General features: G+C 40.2%; 2 protein-coding genes across 2 annotated transcripts in view; one reads left to right on the plus strand and one right to left on the minus strand.

Annotated features, from left to right (window-relative positions):
• The window catches only part of LOC110160467 (phosphatidylinositol 4,5-bisphosphate 3-kinase catalytic subunit alpha isoform-like), an 86,673-nt gene extending 72,541 nt beyond the window's left edge, over positions 1–14,132 (minus strand). The window contains exon 1 of the mRNA XM_020925112.2: positions 13,994–14,132. The gene's annotated coding sequence lies outside the window, so the exon portion shown is untranslated. The remainder of the gene's footprint in view (positions 1–13,993) is intronic.
• Positions 164–20,559, plus strand: part of zmat3 (zinc finger, matrin-type 3) — a 65,111-nt gene continuing 44,715 nt past the window's right edge. The window contains exon 1 of the mRNA XM_055164753.1: positions 164–324. Coding sequence (XP_055020728.1) covers positions 168–324 — 157 coding nt within the window. The 5' untranslated portion in view covers positions 164–167. The remainder of the gene's footprint in view (positions 325–20,559) is intronic.

Below are 20,559 nucleotides of genomic sequence, written 5' to 3' on the forward strand. Positions count from 1 at the left end.
GTTTGAGCGATTTCGTGCGTAATTGTGATTGGGAATGCGTTTTGGTCCACCCCCCCGGAGCAGGTAGCGGTCCTATGGCGTGAAGGCAGCCCTCCCTCCCCGCATCCCCGCTCCTCGCCCGGTTTTTGGAGCAGTAGGAGAAGTTGTCAGTCGGGGAGGAGAGTGCAATGATGGCGCTGCAGCTGAAGACCGGGGATGCAACGTACTACCACCACCACCACCACCACCATCACCCCCACAGCACGGCGGACTACTGCAGGAATTTCACCCCGCCGTCGGCTGTCAGCTACGGGGAGAGTGGCCATTACCTCCCCCGGCTGCCAGGTAAGGAGCGCGGGCTTGGATTGTGGGTTTCAGAGGGGGGTATAAATGCATGATGGGAAGTATGGAGATGTCAGGAGGTTGAGACGCTATGGTGCAGTGTTGTATTTGGAAATTAACTCTCATAGGCCGAATTGGTGAATATATGGAGATCTGTGCAATACTATTAAAAGGCTAGCATTTTAGACGTGTATTTTCAACTTTGATAGCCTAATACTCATTTTTTTCACATAAAATTGCATTCATATTCCTCTGGAGAAAGGATAACAAAAATATAAAATGTTATAAGGTGAAATTACGCATGGACAATGTTAAGACCAATGCTTTTAAAACCATAATAGTCTTTTCTTGGCTAGTGGGCTTTTTTTTTTTAGAATAATTATTTAGAATTTTTGTGCAATTCACAGAATTTGTGAGCAAATGAAAGCATTATTGCATTGATTAAAGTGTTGAAATGGTCCTACTTTAATATTAACCAAAAAGAAACTTGTTTTCTTATCACATTTTAACTTAAAGGGCTCATATGACGCTATTTCCTGATCTATGTTCGAATGTTTCCTCATCACAAACAGACCTGGACTTGTGTTTTGTTTCCTTCACATGTTTAACACACAAACCCTGCACATATTCAGGCTGAGTTCTTCTCTCAGACTGGAGACGCAGTGTTCCACCTTGTGATGTCATGTGGTAATACATTGTGTTTTTAAACTCCACACACCTTCACTAGAATCATTTGGATAATTTCATCCCTGGAATTGCCCATCTCTACTGAACTAAAGCTAAAATGTAGCTATTAACTTGAAAGCTATCACTTCATGACATCACAAGGTGGAACAGAGCATTGGCTGCGTTCAGACTGTGACCCAAATCCGATTTTTTGGCCCCTATGTGACCTGTATCTTGTCTTTTAATGTCAGTCTGAACGACACAGATCCGATTTTTTCAAATGTGACCCAGGACACTTGGATATGTGCTCCTGAAACTGATACATATCTGATCTTTTGACATGTGACTTCAGTGTGAACGGCCAAAGTGCATTCATCCACCTACACGTTATCAACAAGCCACAAACGTCACTATTCTGCGCTGAAGTAGGTGAAAATTGTTAATGAACTCCGTGTCACTGAAGCAAAGCACATCACCACTCACCACTCTTGGCTACGTCTCCACATCCACACGTTCATTTCAACGGACGTTGCTGCCGCTGTCCCACAATACGCCACGGCCAAAAACCTCGTCCTCCTCCTTAAAACAAGTAAGTTGTTCATGTTGTGGCTCCGGTACGAGAGGAACTTTAAAATCTCCAGATGCTCAATGCTGCGTCCATGTTTGGACAACTTCTGTAAACACAGAGCACGCTCTCTGTGGTTGACGTCGTCGTGTCTCCAGTGCACAAGCCATTTAATGTTCACACTGGAGTCACATACAAGTCACATTTAATTGGACATGTGAATGACCTCGCAAAAACATTAGATTTCACAAAAAAATCCAAATTGAGCGTTAAGCCCTGCAGTCTGAACGTAGCCATTTGGAGCTTTAGTGATGTAGACAGACTTATAATAAAGGGTTACTCAAACGTGCGTGAATGAAACAAAACACAACTCCAGAGTCCGTGTACCATTGTTCTTTTAAATTTCAATTAAGAACAAAAAACAATAAAATGGGAAAACAGTTTGTTATTTCATTCTTCTGCTTCAGTGTCAAACCAAAACAAACAAACATATTTCAGTCTATTTGTCAATTCTCCTGGACGCATGTTAAAGGTACGCTATGTAACTTTTTGTTTGGGGATCTGTCACCTGCTTTTCTTTATGGAGATGTCGTTGTTCTGCCTGGAATATTCCACAGTGTGAATATTAAACAGCTCTACTTTACGTTTATTCAATTACAGGTGCTCAAAAACACCTAGAAAAACAGACATTCTAACTGTTAGCGGGGTCGCCTCTCCATAGATCTGACCTGTAACTTCTGGTTTGGTCTCCGTGAAGATAGAAAAGTTTAATGCCGTACTGTGAAACATTCCAGACAAAGCAATAACATCTCCATGAACATTTGACAGACCCTTTACCAGAAAAAGTTAATTTCACATAACATCAATCAAAAAACAGTCTTGGTGCCTGTTTCAGTTTGGATATTTTGTTTATTTGCCCCAGAAGTTTTGCTGCGAGAAGGACTTGGACCGGACAAATCGTTGGAATTTTGTGGACAAACTTGTGATCTTTTTTATAGTGATGCGTTTACTTTCGCGTCATTGTTAAACTCCATGACGAGGAATGGGAAGCAGCGATAAACTTTGTTCGTTTGACACCACAGAACTTGAATAAAAATAGTTTTTATTGTAGATCTGTGATTGACACTGCAGCAGAACTTCCAGGGCAAACAAAACCAGAGAGAATAAAATATCAAAATTAAAACAGGCACTGAGACTGTTCTTTGATCGGTGTTATTTGAAATTAAATATTGGAAATAGAGGTCGAAATCTGTTGTTTTGTTTGACACTAAAATGGAATAATGAAAGAACAAACTGTTTTCTCGTTTTATTGTTTTTCATTCTTAATTGAAATTCAAAAGAACAGATGCTACACGGTCCCTCCAGGTCTGTTTTTAAGGAGGTAACAACATTATAACATGACTCCAAGCTCACAAGAGTCAGTTGCTCTAAGAATCTGCGGTCAATTTCTGTCCATTTAAAAAAAAAAATAGAGAAAAAAGGAGAGATATTATTGTAGCTCATGTGGCTCTCTATATATATAACATTTGTGGGAAGACTTCTAATATATCTTTGTGTAATTAGTTTGATGAAAATTCTCAGTAGCTGTTTTTGAACATTGCTTCTTTGCTTCTTGGCTTGTTTTGCATCCTGTTTTTTTACGGTTTATTTTTATTTTCAAGTTTTAGAATTAATCTTACAATGTGTTGTGATGTTTAATATTTTGAAGAGAAGGTGAAATTTGGGTGAAAATCTTGAAAATTCGCTTAATTTCTGAGACTATGCTAGGGCTCCACGATTTTGGAAAGAAATATAATTATTTTTCTGACAAGCTTTGTGATTGTGATTAGATTTGAGATTCATGTTTTAATAAAATGATTCTCTTCAAATTTCACATTTTTGAGGTGCATTGTGTAACTTTTCTGGTGGAGGGTCCGTCAAATGTTCATGGAGATGTTATTGCTTTGTCTGGAATGTTTCACAGTACGGCATTAAACTTTTCTATCTTCACGGAGACCAAACCAGAAGTTACAGGTCAGATCTATGGAGAGGCGACCCCGCTCACAGTTAGAATGTCTGTTTTTCTGGGTTTTTTTGAGCACCTGTAATTGAATAAATGTAAAGTAGAGCTGTTTAATGTCACACTGTGGAATATTCCAGGCAGAGCAATGACATCTCCATAGAAACAAGCAGGTGACAGATCCCCAAACAAAAAGTTACATAGCGTACCTTTAACATGCGTCCAGGAGAATAGACGCATCAAGAATCTCAGACTTCACTACACAATGCATACTGCGGAGGATTTTCTGAAAAAGTGAGCATCAAACCGTTTGTTTTCCCAGTGGGATGTGTCTATTGACAAAGTCGATCTTTTCTAGTCTTCTGAAACATATCACTTTTGTTTCTGGTTCTGATATTGTCATATTTTAGCTTTGGGATTTGGACATTGTAATTGTGTTGTGGTTGTTGGATGTTCTAACAGCAGAAAACGGCTTGAGAAATGTGTTTGCGAACTCCATAAATGCAAAAGGGAATCAGATGTGTGACTGCAAACCTCTGTTCAAACTGTTTCCCTTCCCAATGGAATTGAAAAATAGTGAAAGGTGAAGGCGACGGGCAGGATTGATCCACGGGAAGGACGAAAAAGGAAACCTTTGACTGCCTAAATCATCCCGAGTTTGCAGCCAACATTTTGTATGTGGAGCAACAACTTGATCTCCATAAAGACAGAAAGGTTTAATGCCATATTGTGAAACATTCCAGACAAAGCAATAACATGGAGAAAAGCAATTGACAGATCCTCCACCAGAAAAACACACGTCACCATATATTTTAATAACAAAGAGAAGAAAAATAGATGATTATAATAAATTCTAAATAAGTAGCAAAAATAACTAGAGACTAGTGTTAAATAAGGACGCACCGATCCAGCTTTTTCAGTTCCAATACCGATTCTGATACTACAGCTTTAAGTATAAGCAGATACCCGATATCTACCGATACCAGTACAGAGACTAATAATAGCTTCTTTTTTTTTCTTTAAAGTAAAATAAAATAAGACAAAGCTGATCCAAATATCTTATAGTTCCCTGAGTAACTACAGAACAACTTGGGCTAATTATGGCCACTAAACAGTAGAAATGCAACGATACAGTTTTCCCACAGTTCGATACGTATCTCGATACACAGGTTACGATATCGATTTGATTTCGATATGTTCTAAGATGCGAAAAAAAACTAAAAAATCTCATGTAATATTTTCTGCTAATGAGTATAATATAATAACACTATGATATTAATGAAACACAGTACACACAATACTATTACTAACACTAATGTTACAGTACAATTACTGTACAGCTGGACTGGTTCAGTCATTTACAGCATTTATATTCAGTGAAAATAAGAACAGAGTTTCTCAGGCTAATTCATATTTTATAACCTACCAGTCTACTCTTAATAGAGACTGTAGGGGAGTTCATTTATCAGACTTTTCCTTTTTTGATGATGATTTGATGATTTCTTTTCTTTTCCTCCTGAGTGTGTTTCTGGTCTCGCTGCGTCACACACTCTCCTGTGTCGGTGCTGCTGTGCCTCGTCTCCAGCAGCAGCAGAGACAGACAGCAGCTCCTCCCACACTCACCTGCTCTTTCTACCCACACCGAGCTCTAACATCCTCTTTCTGAACACTCAGACTATGTAGAAATGTCCCAACAGACCATTTTCTGAGTAAAACTTATGAAACAGAGTCTGAGAAAACAATTTGCGTTTATTGCAAGTCACGTCTCGGGTGCCTAGATGAGCACATTTGATTAAAGCCGATATAAAACCAAAAGCAATTCTAAAAGATTAAAAAGTGAATATATTTGTCATTCCTGGGTTTATCAACATAGAATAAAAAGGGACTAATATTTCTGCTGCAAATCTCTATGGAGCTGTTTTCTTTTGCATCTGACGAGGACGCTGTGAGGACTGTTTTCCTTTCAGACCAAAATACAAACAGCACACACGGAGGGATACGTGTATCGACTGAACATGTTTATCGGATCGTGACATTAGTATTGAATGATTCGATATTATGTTGAATATTGTTGAAGCTCTACTAAATAGTCACATCACATCAATGTTCATGTCCAACCAGAATCACTCGAACCGATATTTGGAAACCGATATCAGATCCAGCAACATTATCAGTATCGGCGCCGATATCTGTTCCCAGTATCAGATCTGCAGTGTTGCATTCTTAGTACGAGATACGAGATTGGGTGCACAAGAACGAGACAAGATGAGATTTTAACATAATTCCTAATATACACATTTCATGATTCAGTTTCCTAACAATTTCTTATTTATCTGATTCATTTTTTTCCCATTCTACTACTGCTTTTTGGAACTGTAAGACATGTAACTCACCAACCTGTAACCCTTTTTGTCCAATCCAAATGGACAAAAATGGAAAAAAATCTCACAAGATAATTTTTCTCCTGTGTGTACTGATCTTGCGGCAATTTTGTCTCATGAGATTCTGTACCATCCCTAATTCCTAGTGTCAATTAAGCAGTGTTGGGAGTAACGAGTTATAAAAGTAACAAATTACTGTAATTCATTGTTTTTTTGCTATAATGCAGTAATGTAAGGCATTAAAGGAAATAAAATTGTAATATTTGACTTGGTACAAATGTCAGTAATGCTTTTTTAACCTGGATTGAAGTGGTGGGTTTTTGTTCATACAAATTTGCTAAAATCACAGCGATATCAGCAGCGATGAAACTCCGGAGACGCGCGCGTGTAGACCATCAGGTGACCGCGAGCCAAAGGACCGGCGCAGGACTCCACGCTCCACGGGGCGAACCACAGCTGACGCCCGATCGCACCTTGCACGGGTTTTCTCAGGGTTGGTCCTAGATTCCAAGTTCTAGTCCAAGATTAGTCCTGGTTTACTCCTTGTTTAGACCTGGTTCTGGTTTAGACCTGGTTCAGTCCTAATTTAGACCTTGTTTAGACCTGGTTTAGACCTAGTTTAGTCCTGGTTTAGTCCTCAGTTCAGTTCTGGTTTAGACCTGGTTTAGTACTGGTTCAGTCCTGGTTCAGCTCTTGGTTGGACCTGGTTCATCCTGGTTTAGTCCTGGTTCATTTCTGGTTTAGTCCTGGTTCATTTCTGGTTTAGTCCTGGTTCAGTTCTGGTTTAGTCCTGGTTCAGTCCATATGGCGCAGAAGTCTGGCATCTTCGCAGTTAGTTTTGGTGAGAGTAACTTAAAAGTAATCCAATAGTAATGTAATGCCTTATATTTTAAATACAGTAATATTGTAATGTAACAAATGACTTTGAATTGGCAGTAATAAGTCATAAATAACACATTACAGTTTTAAAGTAACTTGTCCAACAGTGCAAGTAAGTCATAATTATATAAATGCAGGCCTATGTTTACAAGTAAAAAAAAAAAAAAAAAAAAAAAAAGACATTTAGGCAAGAAATACAACTATACAAGAGGTCATAAGGAGAAAAGCTCTGTCCTTAAACAATCCTACAGGCTTTTATGTCTTACCTCCAGCTCACAAATGTGTCAAATAAGGCATAATTGTATAAATGCAGGAGTATGTTTACAAGTAGAAATAAAAAAAATAAAGAAATACAGGCTAGTAATACAAATATATCTCAGTTATGTACGAGAGGTCGCAAGGAGAAAAGCTCTGTCCTTATACAATCCTGTGGGCTTTTATTCTTTACCTCCAGCTCACAAATGGTTAACGGCAGAGTGCAGATCGCGGCTGGAGTAATTGCGTTTAGTGCAATGGTCACCTCTTTGATTAGCTGTGTGTCCACTCAGCGCGTTTCTCCCTTTGGCTTTCCTGCTCTCACAGCTCACACTCACACTGACACAGGCGCTTTCTGCTGAGTGCACCTCATCATACACACGCACACTCAGTCAAATGGATTTTAGGCTGGATTTATGCAATAAACTGATTCCTATTTTTATATTTATTCAAATACACTTAGACTTAGATAAACTTTATTGATCCACAAGGGAAATTATTTGGACACAGTAGCTCACACATCACTATATATTATAATAACAAAGAGAAATTGTGTAATAAATTATAAATAAGCAGCAGAAATAACAAGAGGCCGATGTCAAATAAGGCATAACTACGTATATAAATGTAGATGTTAAAAAAATGTACAAGTAAAAAAGAATATACAAATACTAGACAAAATCCTGAATGAAATGGCCAGTGGGAATGGGGGGGGTATTACCTGTTAGTTTCCATGGATGTTTGCTTTACACATTTAGCCAGACTGGTGCCACCTAGTGCCTCTGCTCAATTTCATTTCTCTCCAGAGACAAGATCAGGAATCAAAATACACTAGACCAGGGGGGCTCACACTTTTTGGACCCTCACCCACAGTTTGAGAACCCCTTCTTTAAGAGAACTTCCTCTGGCACTTTACACAAAACTATGAAAAAAGTGAAGTAGGTAAGATTTTTAAACCTGTTTTTTAAAGTTCCAAACTGGAGTTGCATTCTTTTCTGGTTTTGCAGTGATATTTACCAGCCTCTACACCAGGGGTGGGCAAACTTTTTGGCTCGGGGGCCACATAGGGTTCTAAAATTTGACTGAAGGGCCGGACAGGAGACAGGAGATGACCTGTTAAGAGCCTGGCTCCATTGCACTCGTATTTACGCTCATGTAGGACATATTCTGCACTACGCGCTACAACTTTGATGTGTAAGTTTCAGAATACATGAAAAGTTACCTTAAAATAGACCTGCTCCACTGCACACCACAGGTGAGTGTGAGTCCTGAGCAGTTAGATCTCATTGAGAAACAGAGCCCACACCACAATGTTACGCACGCAAACACCTACGTGTGCAGTAAAACCAGACTCTCAAGACATTCCATGCATTAAGATTCGTAATACAGCTTCCATAAGTCTTTTGACTTTACTTTAAACCTACTCAAAATGGAAACAGTGTCTTGAACACTTCTACCTCACTCATTGTCCGAATAAGCCGCCCGAAAATGACTCCTGTAAGAACACTTTCCCATAAAGCATTGCGGCCAACATAATACGCTGCACCTCAATGTATATATAGTGCTCCATCTACTGGGAAACGCCGGAAATGCAGGAAAAATAAAACATCAACAAGGTTTATTATTGTAATTTATTCAAGTTCGATGGGACGGATTAAAAGGTTTAAAGGGCCGCATACGGCCCCTGGGCCATAGTTTTCCCACCCCTGCTCTACACATTTACCAAACCAAACACACATCGTGACAAACACAGATGCATTTGTGCACTTTTGTTAGACAAACTTCAGCCAAATGTGGCAGTAGGTCTGTTCTGTAGATCTGCTCTCTGCTGTAGACCTGCTTTGTGCCAACACTGGAACACAAATTTAGACTCATTTTTGCTTCACGTTTGGAGGGGCGGCGTGCTGACGTGAGGCAGATGGACAGGTAGGATGTTTAGGAAGTTGAACCTGCCCTGTGATGCACGCTGGTACACGAGGGCACACGCTGTCACAGACGAGCCGTGCATAGGGAGCGTGTGTGTTTGTGATGCGCCGTAGAGTCTCCGCGGGTTTCAAATGAGCGCACAGGCTGCACTGAGATGCCCCACATGCTCCTGCACCCCGCTACAAGTTTACAACAGCAGCGGTTGTAATGAAATACGATCGCACTTGTTGAGTGAGAGACAAGACCGAGTCCAAACGCGATCGAGTCAGAGACGAGTACTAAGACACGGCGATCTACCCACATGACCTTGGCGATCGACTGGTAGATCGGGATCGACGTATTGTGCACCCCTGCACTAGACGGTTCAATCAGCTGTGAGTTGTGAAGCCATGACATCAAACTCGTCACGCCTGTCTGGGACCGTTTTGTGGAACAGCACAACAGTAAACAAAGCGTCGAGATGGAAGTAGTACCGGCAACGATTCCCCAGATTGAGGATTTAAAGCTGGAACAAAGATAATCCATCCATTTTCTTCCACTTATCTGTGGCCGGGTCATGGGGGCAGCGGCCTAAGCAGGGACTCCCAGACTTCCTTCACCCCGGACACTTCCTCCAGCTCAGAGAGAATGTTTGGTGAATTTTATCAAGGGGAAAGACGTTATTGTCCTTCTTCCCACAGGATTTGGCGCATTACATACATCACGACCAAATAGCAGCAATTGGTTAAATACAAAAAGTACTCGCCTATCGTTGAGCGAATGAATCCTAATGCTGTGAGGTCACATGGTTTCCACGAAGTGAAACCGGCTGATGAATCAGGCTATTGCACAGTAGGATTGTCAAAAATATTGAAAGTCAGTTACTAAAACTAGCATTGAAACTAGATACTCATTTGAGCAGGTATTGATACAATAAAAAAGTCACTTTCACAAGACAGAAATGAATCTTCCTGAATAAGTTAAGAACCAGGGTCTCTAACCTGTAGCTCGAGAACTACTAGCACTCCCTTTCAAGTCACTTGCCAAGGAATTTCTGAATTATACGTATTGTATGCAACTGAATAACTCAAATTTGATTGAAATTACCACTGAAAATGTGTTAATTTGAACTTCGTGCATTAATTAATGGATGACAGTTTATGTTTTATAGGCATCTAACTAGGGGTGTAACGACATCCAAGTCGCATGATACGATATCATCACGGTATGAACCTCACGGTACACGGATACCGTGGGAAAGGTCACGATATGGTGGAGAGGCTCACGGTTAGGGATGTATCCAAAATAATATCCAAATCTCTCAGTATGATATTTTCACAATATACATCTCACAGTACGATATTTATTGTAATATTTTGTGGAGGCTAGTGTGCTTCTTTTTCCTCTTAAAATGCCTTGACAAGACTTAATCCAAAGAACTAAAGAGAACTACTTAAAAGTACTTAGAACTGTTATGTCTGCACTGAAATGGAGCAAAGGATCATGGTCTATGTAGTTCCCTCTGTCTTTTTTTTTTTTTAGCTATTTCTGCACCATAACTCTTCATTTAAGCAAAGAGACTTGTAATTCGATATATTGTGAGGGCCCACGACTTTTGATGATACGATGTCATGATATTTGGGTTATTGTTACATCCCTAAATCTAACTGTACAACATCTAAGTCTACGTTCAGACTGCAGGGCTTAATGCTCAATTCCGATTTTTTGGTGAAATCCGATGTTTTTGCGAGGTCGTTCACATTTCCAATTAAATGCCACTTGTATGTGACTCCAGTGTGAACATTAAACGGCCTGAAAGTGTCTCACATGTGCACTGGAGACAAGACGACGTCAACCGCACCGAGCGTGCTCTGTGTTTACGGAAGTTGTTCAAACATGGATGAGAGCTTTGAGCACCTGGAGATTTTAAAGTTTCTCTTGTACCGGAGCCAGAACATGAACAACTTACTTGTTTTAAAGAGGAGATTGAGAAGGAGAAGGACGAGGTTTTTGGCCGTGGTGTTTTGTGGGGCAGCAGCAGCGACGTCCGTTGAAAGGAACGTGTGGATGTGGAGACGGAGCCAAGAGTGGTGAGTGGTGATGTGCTTCACTTCAGTGACACGGAGTTCATTAACAATTTGCGCCTACTTCAGCGCAGAATAGTGACTTTGTGTCTTGTTGATAACGTGTAGGTCAGATGAATGCACTTTGACCGTTCACACTGAAGTCGCATGTCAAAAGATCGGATATGTATCGGTTTCAGGACCACATTTCGAAGTGGCCTGGGTCATATTTGAAAAAATCGGATCTGTGTCATTCAGACTGTCATTAAAAGATCAGATACAGGTCACATAGGGGCCAAAAAATTGGATTTGGGTCACTTCAGGCTGCAGTCTGAACGTAGCCTAAGACTCGCCCTCTTATATCAACTCAATTTCTTGTGACCGCTAAAATGAGGAGCTCTCCGGCATTTTCATTTTGTAAAGGTAGTTCACCAGATGCAAAAAGTTGGAGATCCCTGCTTTGAAATGATCTTGAGCTGTGTAAGAACAAGTATAAGAGCACATACGTAGTACATAGTATACACCCATGGAGCACTATGGAACCTACCACTGAGGGATTACACATATAAAACCACATGGGAATAGAAAAGAAAGTATATGATTTAAGTTCAAAGTACAAAATTAGCCTTATTGCCAATTTCTTCACATGCACTAGACATACAAAGGAATCAGAATGAAGTTTCTGTCTATCCCTTGCGTAGACAACGACTGTGAGAGCAAGAGGCCGCTACGTCTGCACGCGCCGCCATTCAAATCAGAACACCATTCATATTCTGCTGCAGCAAACTGTTGTGTTCAGTGTTCAGTTTAATGTTGAAAATCACATTCTATTGTCTAAAGAAAGAGTGTTTTTATTATCACCGTGGTATCTGAATCTGTATCGAGTACCAAGTCTCTTCCTAGTATGGAAATTTGAGAGTTTGAAACCATGAAACCATCTGATAGGTTACTTGATTAACAGATTAATGATATAATATTGTTTACTTTTGGTATGATGCACACTGCAAAAAACAAACAGCACATCTTTATAAGAAAGGGTCAGATGGGATAAGAACTTGCGTATATGTTTTATTCCAAAGACACACAGAGTCTGTGTAGGTCCAAAATAAGAGGTGGTTTCATTTTTCAGTTTGTGTCCACTGTCCTGCTTGTTGGTGATGAGATATTTGTGAGGTCATGTCCGTACATTTTTCCATAGAATATTGTCAGTAGAGTCGGGGTCTCACAGAGCACGAGTCGGGCTCTGTTTGGGAGGTGCACTTGTGCTGATAGTCGCTCTTTTTCTACGGCGACTCATTATAAGACGAGTTTAATTGAAGATGAAGCCAAGTAAGTTCCTTTTGAAAAGTTTTTCAAAGTTTGGTGCAGCGTCTTCACTCACGTCTGTTCAAGTTGCCGTCTTCAGGTGCGGCCCTGTCCTGCCGCTTCCCCAGTTTAGGCTCCTGGCTCCACTAATGACATCAATCTGTTACAGCTAATGAAACAGCGGCAGGTGTAACCCTGTCGTCATATCATTGAAAACATCTCAGAACGTCTAATAAACAAAATGTGAACTAAAATGTGTTCAGTTAATACTACTGAGTTTGGAAAAATATCAGAATAAATGTATATTTGTGTTTAGTAAAATAAAATGGCAAATATTTGTTGGGACCATTTTGTCTTCCCCAAATATTGGTTGTGACATGTCCCCACTGTCCCTATGCAAACATACACCTTTACTTTGTCTTAAATGTTCCACAGTATACATCAAACCTGTTTATCACGAGGGAGACAAGCAGGTTTCAGCATTACTCTGCATTACAGTTCAGATCTGTGGAGAGTCCGCCATCTTCACAGAAGGAATTACTGTATTTTTGAGTAATAGAAACACCCGTGAATAAATGCTAGATGGATATGTTTAAAGCAACAACAATTCCACAGAGACAAGTATGTAGTGGACCCTCCAAAAAAGATGCACAGTGCACCTTGAAGGAAAATAGTTACGCACTCGGTTCATTCATGACATATTGACGATAAAACCTGTGATCACCTGAAACAACACAGTCAGAGCAGTTGAGTTCTTTGTGTTCTGGCCATTTTCTGTATTTTGGCTGTGTTTCAAAGTTTGGTGCAGCGTCTTCACTCACGTCTGTTCAAGTCGACATCTTCAGGTGCGGCCCTGTCCTGCCGCTTCCCCAGTTTAGGCTCCTGGCTCCACTAATGACATCACTCTGTTACAGCTAATGAAACAGCGGCAGGTGTAACCCTGTCATATCACTGAATACATCTCAGAACGTCTAATAAACAAAATGTGAACTAAAATGTGTTCAATTAATATTATTGAGTTTGGAAAAATATCAGATTAAAGTAAGTAAGTAAAATAAAATGTCAAATATTGGTAGGGACTCTTTTGTCTTCCCCAAATATTGTTTGTGACATTCCCCACTGTCCCTATGCAAACATACACCTTTAATGTCCACACTACTGACTAAACAAAATCATAAATAATAAACTAGACAGTGAAAATGCACCTGCATGTCTCCATGGAGATGTCATTGTGTTACCTGGAATGTTCCACACTATGGTATTAAACTTGATCTATTCAGTAGCTCAGTCTGATAATGCTGCCTGCTTGTCTCTGGGAGGGTAGATACTGTATGTAAATAATGCCACTGTGGAACATTCACAGCAAAGCAGCAACATTTTATGGGATATTTCATTGTATGGCAGACACCCAACCACAAATGTTACACAGTGCAACTTTAAATATACTTTTCTGTTCACTTTTTTTCTGTCACAAGCACAAAAAAGTCTATATTTTGACCTATATGTCAAAGAAATGCAGGAATTATAAGCAAATATATCCAAACAAGAATAGTTTTGTGCAACCTCAGCAAACCACATCGCATTATGTCTTGGCAGGTTTTTGTGCCTGATGCCCTCCCGTTCATAATCAATAACATAAAACTGCTGTACTTACCCAAGGGGATGGAACTTTCCTGTTAGTGATAATAACAGTATGTCCTTGGACGAGGTTTGAACCGGAGATCCTCACACTGAAGGGCAAATGCTTAAAGGAGAGACATATTATGCAGAATCAACTTTTAAGAGGTTTGAACGGCGTTATAATAGTTTCCCCTTCTCATTTAGCCTCTCGATGTTGCGTTTGGAGTGATTCATGCGTGTTTGAGTAATCTCTGTTCTGCAATCAAGAGGCCATTGCTCAGACATTTCCTGTTTTACGCTGCCCCTGATACATCAAAATAAATCCTCTCTACTCTGATCTGCAGCTATAGGCAGAGCTGTCACCGTTCCTACAGTTTTGAACAGGAAGTCAAAGTTATTTTAGATAATTATTGCAATTTAAAGGTGCACTCTGGGTCCGCTTTTCTTCATGGAGATGTTATTTCTTTGTCAGGAATGTTTCACAGTATGGCATTAAACCTTTCTATCTTCATGAAGACCAAACCAGACCAAGTTAAAGGTCAGCTCTTTGGAGAGGCGACCCCCCTCACAGTTAGAATGTTTTTCTAGGTATTTTTGAGCTATTAAACCATCTGTAATTGAATAAATGTAAAGTAGAGCTGTTTAATGTCACACTGTGGAACATTTTGAGCAGAGCAATGACATCTCCATAGAAAGAAGAAGTTGATGGACCTCCAACTAAAAAGTTACACAGTGCACCTTTAAAGGAAATTTAATGGTATATATACCGTATTTTCTGGGCTATTAGGCGCTCTGTCATTAAATGGTCTATTTTCGAACTTTTTTCACAAATAAATCGCACCGGACTTTAAAGGAAACACAACAGTGTGATGGGTGAGTGGTTTTGTTTGTTTGTGGCGTTCACGGTGACTCTGGGCTTTGTTCAGTTGTGGCGTGTAGGGAGGGTGCTGTCTGGGACCAACGGATTGTCGGTGTGTTCACAGTGACTCAGTTGTTCAGTTGTGTCTAGAAGTGGCACATTGCACTCGCTTTTTCGGTTCGTTCCTCCGTTTCGTTCCTCGTCGGCGTGGAGTGATGAGTGTGTCTGTGGGTGTGTTTCGTTGTGCGGTCGCTGTCTGCTCCGTGTGTGTTTGTGTGTTTGTGTGTTTGTGTGTTCTGCGGATGGTGTGGCTTTGTAGTTTACTGAAGTCGTGCTGGGACACCTGAGTGGATTCGTGTATGGAATGCTCTGGATTTGTTTTTTGATGGGGTTGGAGGCTTAAGAGCGTGTCTGATAGCCTGGAAAATATGGTAGTCTTTTATACAGAGCGTACAGGTAAAAAAAAAAAAGATATGCAGTGTTATCCTCATTTTAGAGTCAAAATGGTGTTGTTGCTCCAGGTATTTTCTTTTCTGGGAGATATGCTCCAATTTAAGGTTGCCGACCCCTGGGAAAGTAAACACGAACACCAGGTTTAAATCCTAGTCTCCTCGTGTTGTGGCGGTGAATTACTTCATGGCACATACAGACTCTGACGCAGATCCATAAATCAAAAACGACGGCAACAAGGCGACAGTGGCAGTTTGCGTGGAGTCAATGCAGAACTACACTTCGCCTTTTACTCCCCGAGGCTCCTGACTACAGTAGCTGTAATGCTCCGACAATCCACCAAGCGATGCGGCTTCATAGTTTACCAAAGTCTTACTAAAACATTTTGACAGATTTTTGAGCACCACGTACTAGGACTGGGTATCATTAAGAAGTTGCCAATACGATACATATCTCTATACCCAGGCCATGATACGATACAGATATAGGTACATTGAGCTTTTGATTCGTTATGATTCGATACAATATCCACTTCGATATAGTTCAGTAAAAAATAAAGGCTAAATCTGTGCAAAGTTCATATGAAACACAAACATTTTAATCATCAAAATAGTGAAAATGTCAAATAAACAAGTTTCCTTCCTCTAAACAAGCCAAAAAACTGTAGCTGTAACAAAATAATTTGGTAAAATATACCAATAAGTACTCTTGGTGATATACCGATACAACAGCCCACAATTTAGACACTGTATCATCACATTAAATGATACAATATATTAATATTTCGATATTTTTCACACTCCTACCATGTACCACATAAAATTAATTAAAAGAATTAATACATAAGGTGCACCAGATTATAAGGCACGAGGTTGATTTTTGAGAAAATTAAAGGATTTAAGTGCACCTTCTAGTTCGAAAAATACATTACATTATATTTTCAGTCTGTGCCCCAGTATTGGTGATTGGGGATTGGCAGATACTTACAGCCAAAGTATCAAAAGCTGGATTGGTGCAACTCTAATTACTAATAGCAGATAAAAGCAAAAACAAATATTCAAAAACAGAACGTTGACTCCTTTCCCCGAGCACAGAGCGCAGAGGCTTAACTAACCTTAGGATCAATACAAACCACTTCAGTTGTTTGTCATTTAACACCAGATCAATGAGAAGTCAATGTGACAAATTTGAGACCAAATGATCAAGATGGGACAAGATCTCATGAGACAAAATTGCCATAAGACTGTGCACACATGAAAAGAATGGGTTTGTGTACCTCTTGAGAGTCTGTGGTTCCAAAAAAACAGACGTACTATGACACCAAAAGTACAAAAGTATAAGTGAGGACTGGATCGCACTATTTTTTTTATTATAAATTATGTCAAAATCTTGTCTAATCTCATCCTCATGGACCTATTCTTGTATCTCGTCATGTAAAAATTGTGTCTCATCCCACTTGTACTTGGCTGAGTGGCAGCCTCACCTCCCAGCAAGAAGGTTCTGGGTTTGACTCCCGGCCTTTCTGTGTGAAGTTTGCATGTTTCACCGGTTGTGCTCACATACACGTCATGATCTGGTTATAATCTGGTTATAATCTAATTTCTGGACCTTTAAGATTATCCAAGTGACATGCAAACTGCAAATTCTGGTATGAGTGATTACAAGGGCCATGATCAGAAACAATTCCAATGATTTTGATGTTTGCGTGGTGATTTCTTATAAATTGAGAAACCTCATAATGATCAGCTTGTGAGTGTGTGACAGCCGCCTCTGGGTCCGGTCAAGTGGTAACGGAGGGAAACGGGCAGATTTTTTGACATTCAAATAGCTCTTATTCAGAAACTAGAGGAACTATTGAAATAAGTAAAGTATCAGAATGTAGGAAAGAGTTACACTCCAACAGGGTAAAGTTAAACCTGTGATATTCTTTCAAGTTCTTGACAAAAAATTTAAAAACTCATGTCGGTAACGGAGGGAATGAAATATGCAGCACTTTTTGGGCAATAAATCCAAACAGTGATAACTCTTGGTTCTCACTTCCATATCCTTAACAAACTGGTTTGAATATTTGCTTCATATAGTTTTTTCTACCATATGGTACAAGATTAGGTTGAAAAACCTCCTACTTTTTGAGTCATGAGATTTTTTATTAAGAAAGGTCATGGTAACGGAGGGAAAAGTAACGGAGGGAAAATATAAAATATATATATATTTTTTTAAAATCATGTACCTTCATCAACAGTTCAAAGATGGAATAACACAAGATATGATGAAATACATCCATTTATTTACATGATTTGCAGGTCTTTGAAATTTGAGAAATTATTTTTGTTCCATGTTTCATACATGGTCTGTTTAAAACGTATGGAACTTTAGAACCAAAAATGGTACAGAAAAAAGGTCAACAGTTTCATAAACTAGAGTACATATGTATCTGTTCAATACATTTTTATATCAGATGCATTAACTTGAATTTTTGGCCTTGTTGTTTACTTCTGTTTGACCAGGCCCCTCTGTGTCTCGGTGGGTTTCCTCCATCATCAGATCTGTGAACAGGGACAGGGGTTGTGTAGAAACAGTGATTCTCTGAGCACCCAAGCCTCAAATGCAGGACAATACAGGATAAATACAGGTCAAACATCCATCCATCCATCCATTTTCTTCCGCTTATCCAAGGTCGGGTCGCGGGGGCAACAGTCTGAGGAGGGCCTCCCAGACTTCCCTCTCCACACACACTTCCTCCAGCTCTTCCAGGGGGATCCCGAGACGTTCCCAGGCCAGCCGAGAGACATAGTCCCTCCAGCGTGTCCTGGGTCTTCCCTGTGGCCTCCTCCCAGTGGGACATGCCCAGAACACCTCCTGAGGGAGGCGCCCAGGAGGCATCCAAAACAGATGCCCGAGCCACCTCAACTGGCTCCTCTCAATGTGGAGGAGCAGCGGCTCTACTCCGAGCTCCTCCCGTGTGACTGAGCTCCTCACCCTATCTCTAAGGGAGCGCCCAGCCACCCTGCGGAGGAAACTCATTTCGACCGCTTGTATCCACGATCTTGTCCTTTCGGTCACTACCCAGAGCTCATGACCATAGGTGAGAGTAGGAACGTAGATTGACCGGTAAATCGAGAGCTTCGCCTTTCGGCTCAGCTCCTCTTCACCACAACAGTCCGATACAGCGACCGCATCACTGCCGACGCTGCACCGATCCGCCTGTCAATCTCACGCTCCATCCTCCCCTCACTCGTGAACAAGACCCCAAGATACTTGAACTCCTCCACTTGAGGCAAGGACTCTCCACCCACCTGGAGAGGGCAAGACACCTTTTTCCGGTCGAGGACCATGGCCTCGGATTTGGAGGAGCTGATCTTCATCCCAGCCGCTTCACACTCGGCTGCAAACCGCCCCAGTGCACACTGCAGGTCCTGGTTTGATGGAGCCATCAGGACAACATCATCTGCGAAACACATGCCAATCAAACATGCATCAATCAATCAATCGATGAAGAGAAACATGGGTAAAAGCTCTCGTATTTATTCAGTTATAGTTGTTTTTATTTATCAAAAGTAGAGCAAAAACATGCATTATTTCTGTCAGTGGGCCCACTTCTCCACAGATCTGACCGGGTGATGTGGCTCGTTTGTCTCCATGGAGATACTGCAGTTATATGACTTGGACACAGAAGTGCACACATCACAATATATTATAACAAACAGAAAGCATATATTGATGTAATAATAAATTACAAGTTACATAAAAGTGAGTTGTTGTACAGTTGTAGGGAGTATTATCTGTTACATAATGGTGACTTGTATAGTTGTAGGGAGTATTATCTGTTACATAAGGGTGAGTTGTTGTACAGTTGTAGGGAGTATTATCTGTTACATAAAGGTGAGTTGTTGTTCAGTTGTAGGGAGTTTTATCTGTTACATAATGGTGAGTTATTGTACAGTTGTAGGGAGTATTATCTGTTACAAAAAGGTGAATTGTACAGTTTTAGAGATGATCTTATATGAGGGTGAGTTGTTGTACAGTTGTAGGGAGTATTATCTATTACATAAAGGTGACTTGTGCAGTTGTAGGGAGTATTATCTGTTACATAATGGTGAGTTGTAATGTTGTAGGGAGTATTATCTGTTACATAAGTGTGAGTTGTTATGCAGTTGTAGGGAGTATTATCTGTTACATAATGGTGAGTTGTTGTACAGTTGTAGGGAGTATTATCTGTTACATAATGGTGAGTTGTTGTACAGTTGCAGGGAGTATTATCTGTTACATAAGGGTGAGTTGTTGTACAGTTGTAGGGAGTATTATAGTATGAATGTAGTCCTGTATCTCTGTTTGAGTAGAGCTGTAGGAGGCTGTTGGAGAATGAGCTCCTCTGTCCCTCTATAAATGAAATGCCATACTGTGGAACATTTCGAGAAAACCTTCGGACCCTCTACCAGAAAAGTTACACAGTGCATCTTTAACTATTTAATGTGACAAAATAAAGCAGTGGTCCTTGTCTCCAGTGCGGTTGGTCTGTGTTTCTGTGGAGGCTGTTTTTCCAAATGCTCGAAGCTCTGAACTGAACTGATGGTTTAAACTTGTGTTCAATCGACCGCCGACAAACACGCTCTAAATATAGACACACATTCACCTGCAGACTTCAGCATCACTCTTATTTTTCACATCACAGGCGCACATCAGGCACACAGGAAGAGTACAGGTATAAAGACTCATTATGCTCACATTAAAGTATAGAACAGTGATAGAGCAAAGAGACTGAAGCATCTCTCCACTCAGTTCACTGTACAATCTTCTAACAATATCTCCTACAATATACAAATACTTACCTATACAAATCTGACTCAGTATCGTCTATAATTAGAAGAGGGAATAAATGCTTGTACGTTACTGAAAGTAGCTTTTATTATGTATTTAGCTGTAAATATTGCCATGATTCAAGTTTTTGTCTGATTCTAATATAGTTGTATCTTTATTAAAAGCCAATCAGAGGTCAAAATATCCTCTGTTTTCATTTAAAAATGTAAGCAGATGAATATATTTTTTATTAGTATTATAGACAGTATACTTTATATTATAATGTTTCATATCTCCAGAATAATAGCATTTGACACATATCCCACTTCTGCACAGAATAAGCTCTTATTATCTTAGCCTCCTGCGTGACTCTAATATAATACCCATTATACTAGCCACAGCCCTGTCTCTGTTATTGTCTCGTACAGTAGAGTGAGTGTGAGTGTGAGGAGGCCGGGCTGTGTGACCACTGCAGCAGATGGGACCAGGGCCAT

Source organism: Boleophthalmus pectinirostris, unplaced genomic scaffold, assembly GCF_026225935.1.
Source record: "Boleophthalmus pectinirostris isolate CB_2022bp ecotype Guang Dong unplaced genomic scaffold, ASM2622593v1 HiC_scaffold_7, whole genome shotgun sequence".
Lineage (NCBI taxonomy): Eukaryota > Metazoa > Chordata > Actinopteri > Gobiiformes > Gobiidae > Boleophthalmus > Boleophthalmus pectinirostris.